This window comes from Chinchilla lanigera, unplaced genomic scaffold, assembly GCF_000276665.1.
Source record: "Chinchilla lanigera isolate Chin_1 unplaced genomic scaffold, ChiLan1.0 scaffold00054, whole genome shotgun sequence".
In the NCBI taxonomy this organism is placed as follows: domain Eukaryota; kingdom Metazoa; phylum Chordata; class Mammalia; order Rodentia; family Chinchillidae; genus Chinchilla; species Chinchilla lanigera.
Genome location: NW_004955455.1, coordinates 10019547 through 10032469, shown reverse-complemented (window position 1 = coordinate 10032469; position 12923 = coordinate 10019547). Strand labels below are relative to the sequence as shown.

Genomic DNA, 12923 nt, shown 5'->3' with positions numbered 1-12923 from the left:
TAAGTATTCATGTACATTCACTTATGAAACCTGTGCGAGATGTTTTCTAATTCCTAAAATTATTTTGGTCTTCCACAAATAAAAATACTGCTTAAGTATACCGAACTACAGAACCTGGGTTAGCAGGCTCTCTCAAATATTTATTTATATCTTGCCTTTGTTCTAAAAAAAAAAAAAAGGCAATTCCCAAGAATAAATGATACATGGATATATTCTGCTTTTAACTGTTTGAGTGCAGACTTTGTTGTTCTTAAACCTCTGTGTACTTTGGTTGCTTTTTCTATTTTGGAGTACTAGGAATTTGACCCAGGAGGTGCTGAGCTATATCCCCTGCTTTTATTTTTTTTGTTTTGAGACACAGTCTCACTAAATTGCTCCAGGCTGGCCTTGAATTTGTGATCCTCATGTCTCAGCCTTCCACGAGCTGGGATTACAGGCTTGGGCCGCCTACCTGGCTAATTCTCTATACTATTAGTAGTTATAAATTTTGAAAATTTAAGGAGTTTATACATGTATTCATGTAACACACTTATTTCCTTAGTGCTAAAACTGAATTCTCTTTTTTTGTAAGGTTTTTTATGTAAGAGGGGTTTTTTTTGGTACAAATAATAGTGCATTCTCAGGTAAAGGGAGTTAAAAAACAATTAAAGGAAAAGAAAAGTCCTGCTACAAATGTACTCTATTCACGTACATTAAAAATTTATTTTCCTCTGGCAGTTTTTTGTTACTTTTACTTTTTAGCTCTTCATTCTGAGTCTGCATTTTTTTTTTTTCATTGCAGGGTTGACTACATTTTAAATGTCACCAGAGAAATAGACAATTTCTTTCCTGGTTTGTTTGCATATCACAACATCCGAGTCTATGATGAAGAGACCACAGACCTTCTTGCCCACTGGAACGAAGCATATCACTTTATAAACAAAGCAAAGTAAGTGGGCAAGGAAGCTGATCCCGTGAAGACACTGACTGGCAGCATGGGTGGGCAGAATGAGTGGCAGTGCCCCCAACATAAAAGTTGGTCAGCCAAGAGGCTCTGAGGTCTGGGGATCCCAGGCACCAAGGGGAACCTAGGCGTTGGTCGTCTGTGACCTGAGAGCTCGTTCTCTCCCACCTGCCCCTAATTGTGACATTGACCCCAGATTTTGTCATCAGCCCTGTTTCCAGGCAAGGATCCAATACCAAGGGACACTGGGGAACTTTCCCTATAAGGAGCTGTAGGGCCAAAGGAGACCCGGGGAGGGCCAGCACACAAAACTGAGACCTCTGTAGGGGCTGCTCCCCCAAATATGGGCTTTCTTGTCCTAGTTAGTACAGCGTTACTGCTCCTGTGCACCTAAATCGGGACAGATCAGAGGAGGAGGGCAGCCCACTGCCCCTGAGCCCATCAGTGGTCTCACCCATCTTTTGTCTCCTGTGGAACAGCTGTCTCACTGAAATCCTGAAGAGCGAGCCATACCCCTGTAAATGCTATCAAGAGAAACGTCTTCTTCCTTTGTGCCTCTGTAGGTCAAAGCCACACGTGTGCCCTTACCAAAATCTCGTCTTAGACTCTGGCTTTCCGGGGGATATACTCAGGGCTCCCTGATGGAGACTTGGTGGGGGCAGCAGTTTGGGGAGGAAATTCAAGCCTCCGGTATAGGAGCCTCGCGCTTGTTCCCACCTGCCAAGGCAGCCTTCCGCACCAATGCAGTTCCCTGGGTGCAGCCTGGGGTTCCCTTCCGCGCACTGTTTCAGGAGTCATTCTCCTCCCCTGGCCTCTTTCTGTTGTGGCTGAGCCAAAGCTGCTGCCATTCTGGCTCTTGCCCCTGCTGCAGAAGAGTGCCTCCGTCTCCCCGGGGCTGTGCAGTTTCACTTCACTGACCCTGTGTTCTAGAGTAGCTTATTCAGCATCTCCATCTGCTGTAGCAGCTGAGCAGCTTTTTGCAGGAATCTCTTTAGTTGCCCAGTTGCTGCCCAGAAAGGGGCAGGCGACCCAGCCTTTCTAGTGCCTGGGAGGATTCCCACTTTGTCCGTGAAAACAGCCTCTGCCTTTTGAAGCCAGCCTGCAAAGCTGGACTAGGCCAGGGCAAATTTATCTTGATTTCCCATTGTTTGCTAATTGATTTCACAGCCAAGTTATTTCCTTTAGAGGGTACATGGAATCTGTTCCATAAACATTAGGACATAGGAGGATTTCAGCCAGGAGATAACTTCAGGGCTTAAAAAAAGAATCAGTTGGTAAAGCTTGAACACTGAAGTTACTGAAGATTAGTAATCCTTTCCCCCCTCGAACCACTCCTACCCTGCAGGAGGAACCATTCCAAGTGCCTGGTTCATTGCAAGATGGGTGTCAGCCGATCCGCGTCCACAGTCATAGCTTATGCGATGAAGGAATTTGGCTGGCCCCTGGAAAAAGCATATAACTATGTGAAGCAGAAGCGTAGCATCACGCGACCCAATGCGGGCTTTATGAGGCAGCTGTCTGAGTATGAAGGCATCTTGGATGCAAGGTGGGTGCCTGCCTGGAGAGGCGGGTTGGCAGGCTCAGCTGGAGGAGCCCTGTGGCCAAGCCTGCCAGGCCCCGCAGCATTCCAGCGTGCTTCTTTTGGCCCTGGCAGCAGCTTCTGCAGCTAAAAGCCTTTCTTTCGGGGGGAGCTGGTTTGAGAAAAATAACCATTGTTTGGGTTTTGATGAGTGGTTTCCAGGAGGGATCCGTTTTGATTCTGTTGGCACACACATAAAGCTTGTTTTGCTACCAGAGGGAAAAGTGCCTAACGCCTCATCCAAAGCCCGACCTGCTGTGTGGTGTGGACATGTGCAGATCCCGTTTCCTGAGCACCTGCTTTGTGCCACGCCTGGTCCGCAGGCTTCATGGCGGGGAAAGCCAAGGAACAGCAGAGGCCACCAGTCAAGTTCCACCATCAACAACCCAGAAAATCACCCAAGCCTCAGTTCCCTCTTCCAAGTGAAGAATTCACACCCACCGAAGGGTCAAATGCTGCAGACACTGGAAGACAGAATAGTGGTCCCTCAGAAAAGTAGAGTGGCCAGTATTTCCACTCTCGAGTGTATGCCTAAAAGAATTGAAAGACATTCGTTTAGTGAGACATTTGTATACCTAGGTCAAGTGTGAAACAGACCTACATCCAGCACAATGTTTCTGTGCCTTAAAAAGGAAGGAAACTGTAGCTGGGTATGATGGCACTGCCTGTAGTCCCAGCTCTGGGGAGCCTGAGACAGGAGGGTCCTTTGAGCACAGAAGTGCCAGGCTGTCCTGGGTAACAGATGGACAAGCCCTCCCTTACCTTACCTTCCCGGGTAACATGGTGAGAGCCCTGTATCCTTAAAAAAAAAGGAAGGAAATTCTGCTGGGACCAACCTTGAGACAAAAGTGCTCGGTAAAATTATCCACTAACAAAACAAATTCTGTGAACCTCGTTTATAAATGTAGTAGATTCCAAGAGCAGTCAGATTCAAAGAGAAAGAAAATATGCTGATTGCCAGGAGCTGGAGGGGGAGAAAGAGAATTAGTGTATGATGGGTACACAATTTTAGTTTTGCAAAATGAGTGACAGAGCCAGGTGTCATGGTGCACACCTGTAATCCCAGCACTCTGGGAGGCAGAGGCAGGAGGAGTCCAGCCTGGGCAATTTAGTGACTTAATAAGATCTGGTCTCAAAATAAAAAGAACAGGTACTGTAACTCAGTGCTAAGGTCCTAGATTCAATCCCCATTGCTGGAAAAAAAAAAGTTGTGGGGCCACATTTCCACACTGGATGCACAGCATTCTGGATGTATTTAATATTGCTGAGCTGTGTAGACCTAAAAGTGTTCAGGATAGCAGGAATGTGCATTTAACCACAATGAAAAAATAAATCAACACCCACCTAATGGGGCTGTTAGGAGATTTACATAAGTTCAGACAAGTTCGCCTTTACAGATTCTTTGCCGCCTGGCCCCTAGAGAGTAGTCAATAAATACAGCTGCTAAAATCAGTTAACTCCCACCCAAAAAAGGTCTGCAATTGGGGGCTGGGGATTTAGCTCAGCGGCACAGTGCCTGCCTGGCAAGCGTGAGGTTGTGAGTTCGATTTCCCGTACCAGAAAAAAACAAAAACAAACAAACAAACAAAGGTCTGCAAAGTACAGCCCTCCCTGCTTTTACAAGGGTGGATAGGGAACGCAGGCTGAGAGGTTAACATGTCCCACGTGTAAGACGTCATACAGCCCCCAGTGGACGGAAGGACAGAGCACTCTTAAGTGTGTCAACCCCTTTGGCAGGGAGCACTCAGGAAGGGCAGCCCTGAGGTTATCTTGCCACTCAGGGTCCACTGGTGTGGGTCCCTCACTGACGCCAGGCAGGTCCCCACTGCATCCACAGTGCCCCAGGTGCTCTAAGAAGCCTATAGCTCAGGATACTCTCTCCCACCCTCCTTGCCGTCCCATCCAGGCTGTAGGAGAAAGAGGCCTGCCTGGGGTATTTCTGACCCAAGTTGGAAGGAAGCCAGAGGCTAAGTCCACCAGCTTCTTGGCCAAGTTTGGGAAAGCAAGAGTGCCTTGGCAGCATTGAACAGGGTCCAGAGAACAGCCCTGGACATCTCTGGACTCCTTCACTGTCACTCAGAGAGCGGCTGGACAGGTCCCGTGAGGGACTGGAAGAGGAGGCCAGTGTGTGTCCCGCTGTCTCCCTTAGCCTGTCCGACACTTGCTGCCCTCAGTCTAACCAGGGTTCTCTGGGCCAGGTTCATAGTGCACAACACTACGACCTTGAGTGACAGCCCAGTGGAGTATTGTCACATGGGGCACACAGTAATAAAGGATTGTGAGCTCCTTTGCACTGGGGAGCAGCTGCACATCCCTAACTCACATGCCATGTACACTTAGCTTGTCTTAACCCTCACTCCCACCCTCACTCCTGCCAGTGGCTCTTGCTCCAATGGTCAGGGGTGGCTTTAGTCACCGTACTTCATTCTTAGCACTCGCTTTCTTTTCCTCTCTTCTTCTCTCCCTCTCCTCCCATTGTCCCCTCTCTTTTATTTTCCTTATATTTAAATAATATACTAGGAAGCTAGATGTAGAACACATCTACAATTCCCTAGGAGGCTGAGACAGGAGGATCCCAAGTTTGAAACCAGCCTGGGCAACTTAATGACTTAGTAAGACACTGTCTCAAAAATAAATTTTAAAAAGGGCTGGGGATAAAGCCCAGTGAGAAGACCCTGAGTTCAATCCTCAGCACTGAAAAAAAAGAAAGTACTATGAAAATAATAGTATAGAGGCTGGGCATAATTTAGCAATAGAGCCACTGCCTGCCTGGATGAAACCCTAGGTTCATTCCTCAAAACTGAAGAAAAAAATAAAATTAGAAGAAACCATTTACAACTGATCTTTTACCTGTCATCTTTTACCTACCTTTCTAAAAAAATATTTATACTTTTTGGGGGCTCTCCCAAAAAATTCATATATGTTACATGTTTACATGGTTATAGTAGTATATATAGACCTTTATACACGTTCTGCTTTGTGTGTATGTGTAAGACGGTCTCACTGTGTAGTTCTGGCTGGCCTTGAACTCACTATGTAGCAAAGGCAGGCCTCAAACTCATGGCAATCCTCCTGCCTCAGCCTCCCAAGTTCTGGGATTATAGCATGCGCCACCATGTCCCCAGCACAGTTTCTGCTTTGATCGTTTTTTTTTTTTTTTTTTTTTTTGCTTTGATCCACTTAATGTCCCTCTAGAATAGGTGGGAGAGGAGAATTGTTCTCACATGACAGATTGGAAAAGAGAGAGGAGCATCAGTAATGTGACTAAGTTCACACAGTGTGATGGGGCCAAATACTGAGACCCAGACCACAGATGGGGACTCTCAGCTTATCTGCGGAGTTGTCATCAGATGATAAAAAAGCCACAGAAGGCTTGCCTAGCTGGGCGTGGTGGTGCACAGGTATAATCCTTACACCCTGGGAGGCTGAGACAAGAAGGCCACAAGTTTGAACTCAGCCCAGGCAAAGCAGCAAGACCCTTTTTTTTTGGTACCTCCAAATAAACTCAAATCAAACTCAGGACCTTGCACTTGCCAGGCAGGCACTTCTGCCACTGAGCTATATCCCCAGCCCCAAGACCCTGTCTTAAAATTAAAAAAAAAAAAAATTAAAGGGCTGGGGATATAGCCCAGTGTGAAAGGACTGAGTTCAGTCCCTAGCACTGGAAAAGAAAAGAAAAGTCACATAAAGTTTCCTGTGCAAGCCATGGCTTAGGGCCTTAGCGTTGCATTTCTTCCCATTCATGTGTGCTCGGAAACAAGTGAGCCAAGAGGCCCAGAAGCTGCCCTGGCTCCCACCTGACTCTGCGCTGTCCCTTGCTTGCTCTTCCCTGTCCCCCGCACCCCCGCCTCTTGCTGGGACCCTCTGGTGCTGTCCCTCTCCGCTCACTTCCTCTGCCTTTGTCCCCACAGTAAGCAGCGGCACAACAAACTGTGGCGCCAGCAGGCAGAGAGCAGCCTCCAGCCGCCTGTGGATGACCCTGCGGAGCCCAGCGGCTTCTCACCAGAGACCCTGGACGGCACCCCAGCAGACAGCCGGCTGTCCTGCTTGGATGATGCCGCCCCACCCGGGCTCCCGGGAAGCCCCAGCCCAGGAGGGCCCGCTCTCCCCTGCTGCTTCCGGAGACTCTCAGACCCCCTCCTCCCTTCCCCCAACTATGACACTGGCGGCCTGGTGCACCTGGAGGACCTGGAGAGGGATGCTCTGCTGGAGGATGCGACCCAGCCCGCGGAGGCGCCCAGGCTGGCCAGGCGAGCCCAGGAAGGTGCTGCGCTCTGTGAGAAGGATGTGAAGAAGAGACTGGAGTTCGGGAGCCCCAGAGCCCACAGCGGCTCCTCGCCACAGGTGGAGGAGATGGAAAGGGAGGAGGGGCCGAGGTCAGGGAGGCGGGCGCGGCCCCCAAGCCAACCTGACAGAAGCCCGCTCAACTGGGAGAACCTCAACAACAACAACAGCAAGAGGAGCTGCCCCGACGACTTCGAGGTAGGCCTGGCACCGCGCCGTTGCCTCCCCGCTGCCGCAGAGCCCAGGTGCCATCTCCGGCCCCGAGGCGTTGCTCCAGAGGAGCTGCGGGGCTGGTCGGGTCTGCAGGGGATAAACCGAAGCCCCGCGTGCTGTCCTCACCCACTCTCACTCCACTGGTGGGTGGGGTTCCAGCTCCCTTTCTTGTCCTTTAAGGCATGATGTGAAGCGGGGAACACTGACCTCCACCTGTAGCCGTGTGTCACATCGCGGCTCACTTCCCCTCATCTGAGAACTTCACAACGCATCTCAGAGACAGCGTTGTGTTCCCAAGTACTCTCGTATGATACACGACACAGTACCATTGTCACCCTTTAAAAAGAAACGGTAACCAGGCATGGTGACGCACACCTGTAATCCCAGCACTGGGCTGAGGCAGGAGGATCCCCATGAGTTCAGGGACGACCTGCGCTACAGAGTCGAGTTCCAGGCCTGCTTGTGCTACATAGTGAGATCCTGTCTCAAAAAGAAAGAGATAGTACTTCCTTTCGGTATTACCAAGTGTCTAGGCTTTCAGCTTAGAGTCATCTCCAGTTATTACACTTGGCAAACAGTCTGCAGCAAGTTTAATATCAGCCTTGTGCTTACTCAGAAAATCACTCATTGCCGCCCCCTCTCCCAGCGTCACCATGGGGAAGTGGCCTGGGAGCCAGGGCTGGTTTGTGGGGGCAGGCTGGTCTCGGCTTCTGCTGCTGCTCTGGTGCACCAAGGCCTGGGGTGAGGAACCCCCTGCCCCTTGGCCTCCTCTGCCCACCACGCAGGGTGGCTGAGAGTCTTGAGGGAGCGCGCTGGGGACCCTGGCTGGCTCGCTCAAGTGGAACCGTTTGTAACCACTGTGGCGTTAGTGCAGACAAAACTGGGAAGTTCATTTACCGACTGCCGGGTCCTAAGATGTATTCCCTCCAAGCCAGATGGGAATTTCGGATTTCCTCGCTGCTTGCCACCTCCCTCGGAGAGCAAGTACCAGTAAAGACAGTGACATGAACTGCTTAGAGAGGACAGTGATGCACGGTTGGCTAGAGCAGGGCAGCATGACTGTGAGTCACTGCACAGTGACCAGGTGAGGGGCCTGGACAGCAGGGGAAGTTAAGGTCTCAGCCGGTCTTTCTCCACCAGAGTTAGACTGAACGCATGACCCCAGCAGGGGAAAAGGACCTAGAGACAAGCACCCTTTTCAGTGTCCAGCTTCCATTTGTGAACCATGGTGTGCCGGGCTTGCGGGGGGTGTGGCTGTGCGTCCACCCGACACCCGTGCAATTTTTGGGGCGGATGAGGGTAAACACAGGAGGCTGTAGCGAAGAGGACAAAGGTGGCGAGCCCTCTGCAGCAACAGACCGTGACAGGAGCTGGCGAGTGCGGTGCAGAGAAGCAGCGGCGAGGAGGGCAGCAGGTGCCAGGCCCCTGAGGACAGAGAGGCCTTGGTGTGGGAGAGACAAGCCGGACACCGCGGTGGAGGGCCGCAGTGAAAGGTGCAGCTGGAGAGGGGCCCAGGCACGGGAGTGCCCCGCGTGTGCCGGGAGGGCTGTGTGCCTTTTTCCGGGCACTGGGCAGCATGGCAAGGCTTTGAGACTGGCTAGGTGAGAACATGGGCGATGAGCCTGAGATGACCGGGACACAGAACGGAGTGAGGACCAAAGTGCACTTCTCCGGAGGGTGAGGACGTGACCCCTGCGCCCCTCCTGCCCTGTCCCGCCCTCTGTTATGCCTGGGCCCTTCATGCGCGCTTCCGTGCCTGTGTGCTGTTCCCCCTCTGCTCGGGCAGCACTCGCCTGTCCCACAGATGCCCACCCCTCCGCAGCGCTCCCTTCCCTGGAGCCTCAGCACACACTGCCCTCCTCACCGGCACTCTTACCTCCCAGGACTGGGGACTGAACCCAGAGCTTTCACGCTGAGCTACATCTCTAGCCCTTTCGTTTTGTTTTGATGTTTTTTGGGGGTTGTTTATTTGTTGTTCTTTGAGACAGGGTCTCACTCTGTAGTCCAGGCTGGCTTTGAACTCGTGGTGATCCTCCTGCCTCAGCCTCCTGAGTGTTAGGATTACAGTTCTAGCCCTTTCGTTGTTGTTGGTTTTGTCTTGCTGTTGTTTTGCAGTAAGAGGGGTTGAACCCGGGGCCTTTGCACTGTCCTCCATTCCTAGTCCTTTTTGTTTTTTATTTTGAGACATTGTCTACCTAAGTTGCACAGGTGTTGAACTTTGCATCCTGTCTCAGCCTCCCAAAGTGCTGAGATTATAGGCACTTCTCACACAGCTTTCTGACCTATTCCCACCAGGGGGCAGCAGGCATCCCCTGGAGATTGGGTGATATCTTGTCCTCAGGCCTAGAACCTAATGCAGTCTCGGTTCCCAGCAGGTGCTATTCTGTGAATCTGGCTGGAACGAAGGAATTCTCTGAATGGTTCTCTCAGAGTCCCACTGTACTAGCTTTCTTCAGCCTGGGTTTTAGAAGAAGCAAACGTTAAGGACTTGGCCAGAATTTAAGAGAAATGTCTACATCAAGAATTCAGGCCTTCTTAGGGTTCCATTGGCTAGACAAGATAGGTTTGACTGGAGAACCCAGAAGCTGGTGCCAGAGTTCCTGACCGACAGGTCTACTGCAAGACTCCTCTTATACCGCCATACATACACCTCCCTGAGGCTGCCCCCACCTGCCCCTGCAGTCACCGACAGAGGATGATGCTAACGCCCGGGGCTCAGGGCGTGGGGTGCTGCCAGGCTGCACGCGCAGGGGAGCACCCTGAGAAGCCTCCATCAGCCCTTGGCCTGAGGCATCGCTCCAGGTCACACAGCTGGACAGCACACCTTTGTCCCCCCTTGCCTACCCTTTGACAGCCTCACCTCGTCAAACCCCACCTGCCAGTTGGCCTGCAAGGCCCTGAAGGGTTGCCCTGCCTGGCGGAAGGCCAGGGGTAAAGACACGTGTCCCACCCACTCAGAGTCCTGGTGATCAGAAGGCAGGGATTTCCTTGGGAAACAAGACAAGCATGTTTCTACCGGTGGAAGGTACCTCTGGCCCTCTGGTCCAGGCCTGTAGGCACCTGTGTTTAGGCCCCTGTCACTGCCCAAAAACCGTTTTGTCCTTTGCCACCTCTTCTGTGTTTTGTTTTTTTTTTATCCGGTGCCAGGCATCAAACTCATGACCTTGCGCTTGCCAGGCAGGCCCTGTGCCGCTGAGCTAAATCCCCAGCCCCTGCCACCTCTTTTGTGGAGCCCACAGCCAGGTGATGGTTCGGGGGCCGTGCTGTGTTCATGCTGGACAGGCGGGGCTCAGTTCCCAGGCTGTGGGCACTCCAGCGAGGGCCCCCCTCTGTGCTCCTGTGGCAGGCGTGCTCTCATTTCTTTCTCCTAGTGCTGGGATCTACAGGGGTTACCTTGTTTTCCAGAGGAGACCAGAGCCTGGAGCAGGGGCGCCCTGCACAGGTGGCCGAGGCAGGTTGGCAAGGGAGGTCCTAGGACCCCTGCGCGACCATCCTGGCCGTGTAACCAGGGTTTGCCTGGGATCCCAGGCCGTGGCTTTGGGAAGTTCGGCTCGGTGTTTCTCAGTCCTCTGACCTGTGCTGTGCATGTTCAAGTGGGTCCCAGCAGTTCCCTTTCTCAGCATTAAACAAAGGAAAGCGCCTCTGCCCAGCTCCACACCCTGCTCATCCCCACTCCCTCTGCTTCGTCCTTGGCTCACGATTATACTGCCCCCCTGTGCTCTTGTCCCCTTCCAGCACGATGCCACATTTGGGATCCTCACCAAAGTCAAGCCTTCCTACAAATCCTGTGCCGATTGCATGTACCCTGCAGCCAGCAGGGCTCCTGAGGCCTTCAAGGAGCAAAGTGAGGACCCTAGTGCTCCTGCCATCTGCACCCAGCCCGCCCTCCTGCCCCACATCACCTCTTCCTCTATGACCCATGTGTCCGGCAGGTCCCGAGCTCTGGAGAAGCCAACCTCTGGTACAGCCGACTCTCCCCCATTGCTACCACCAGCAGCTTCAAGGAGACCAGAGAGCAGTGGCAGTGTGGCTGGGGCTGGCCAAGAGCTACCACCTAGCCTCCTGGAATCTTCCAGAGAGACCCCAAAAGTCCTGCCCAAGTCCTCCCTGCTGAAGAATTCCCACTGTGACAAGAACTCCCCCAGCATGGAAGTGAAGGAAGATCTGCTACCCAAGAAGGAGCTGAAGCCAGCTAAGGACCTGAGGCTTCTGTTCAGTAACGAGTCCGAGAAGCCAACAACCAACAGCTACCTGATGCAGCACCAGGAGTCCATCATTCAGCTCCAGAAGGCAGGTCTGGTCCGCAAGCACACCAAAGAGCTGGAGAAGCTGAAGAGCCTGCCTGTGGATGCAGTGTCTCCGTCCAGGGACGGCGTCGCCAGCAGGCTGGAGGACAGCATCCCCGAGGAGAGCCCGGAGTTGGCTTCGCTCCAGGAGCCACAGCCCCCAGCTCTGCCTGGCCGGGTAGGAGGTGATGAGAAGGCGGAGGCCACTCCGCTGCCGCCGGATGGAGCCTTGCTGAAGAGCCCCCCTCCCTTCCTCTCCCGCCTGGACCACACCAGTAACTTCTCCAGAGACTTCCCGAAGACCATCTGCTATACTCCCACGTCGTCGTCCATGAGCTCCAACCTGACACGGAGCTCCAGCAGCGACAGCATCCACAGTGTCCGGGGGAAGCCAGGGCTGGTGAAGCAGCGCACCCAGGAGATTGAGACCCGACTCCGGCTGGCAGGCCTCACTGTCTCGTCCCCACTCAAGCGCTCCCACTCTCTTGCCAAGCTGGGAAGCCTCAACTTCTCAACAGAAGACCTGTCCAGCGAGGCCGACACATCCACTACCGCCGACTCCCAGGATGCCAAGTGCAGCAAGTCTTCCTTCTTGCATGAACCCCAGGCCACCCCAAGGAACCCAGCTGCAACCTCCAAACCATCAGGGAAATCTGCCCCAGAAAACTTGAAAAACCTCCTGAGGATGAGCAAAAGCTGACCCCCGCCCCACTTTGCTTCACTGGACTTAACACTTCCGTACAGTCCCTCCCTTAGTTTCATGTGGGTTCTGATCCATCCCTTACATCTTGATTTGTCTTAAACAACCAAAGTCATCCAGGCTTTCCTCCCTCTTACCATGGGAGGAGGAGAACACAAATAATTTACAGCACAAGAAGAAAGGAGAGGTAGCAGGGTGTGGCCTGGGAGATCCAGAAATTTCGGCCAGGAGATACACACCTTGTACTGTTTCTAAGAAGAATCATGCATTAAAGAACACATACAGGTAGGCACACACATCCAAAATACTCCATTTGCAGCCTGCAGAAGAGTCGTGGTGACATCATCACCATGGTCCACGGTTCCTCCGGCCCTCTTGGAAGAACTCTGGGATGGCACCATGAGTCCTACCTCTGTTCTTGCTATGCTCTTTGTTTTTAAAATACAATAATGACCAAGGCTCGTTCCAAGGAATAATGCTGTCCCAGAAAGAGTTTTTCCAAACAAGTTTTTTTGTTTGTTTTGTTAGAACCCCAGAAGCGTTAAGACGTTCGGCTTGACTGCACCAAGCAGGTCACTGCTAGGTAAAGTCAGCGGAGAAACGCATCCAGCCCTGTTGCTGAGCGTGTGCTGTGCTGAGAGGCAGCCACCTGTGCGGTTAAAGTCTTCTGCCATGGTTCTGTTGTAGTGACTGGGTGATGAGCGTTAGGCCAGCACCCAAGTCAGGCGGAGGCCGTGTGTGTGATGTTCTCAGTTGCTGGTGGAGGCGTACGGCGTGCCTAGTGAGACACGCCAGAGCATTGTGGAGCCGAATCTACTGCTGACCCGGCTGAGGCTGTGTCTGAGTTGGGGAACACTGGGCCAGTAGCTCTGGGATTGAACTGTCTTGCTAGAAGCCCTGACCCTCAGGCTCAGTAGG

General features: G+C 52.4%; 1 protein-coding gene across 1 annotated transcript in view; it reads left to right on the top strand.

Moving 5' to 3' along the window:
• Ssh1 (slingshot protein phosphatase 1) overlaps positions 1-12478 on the top strand; it is a gene marked incomplete at its 5' end in the record, with an annotated part of 57494 nt that extends 45016 nt beyond the window's left edge. Inside the window, 4 exon segments of the mRNA XM_013520441.1 lie at positions 782-928; positions 2289-2489; positions 6434-7004; positions 10755-12478. Coding sequence (XP_013375895.1) covers positions 782-928; positions 2289-2489; positions 6434-7004; positions 10755-12005 — 2170 coding nt within the window.
• Between the last annotated feature and the right edge of the window lie 445 nt (positions 12479-12923).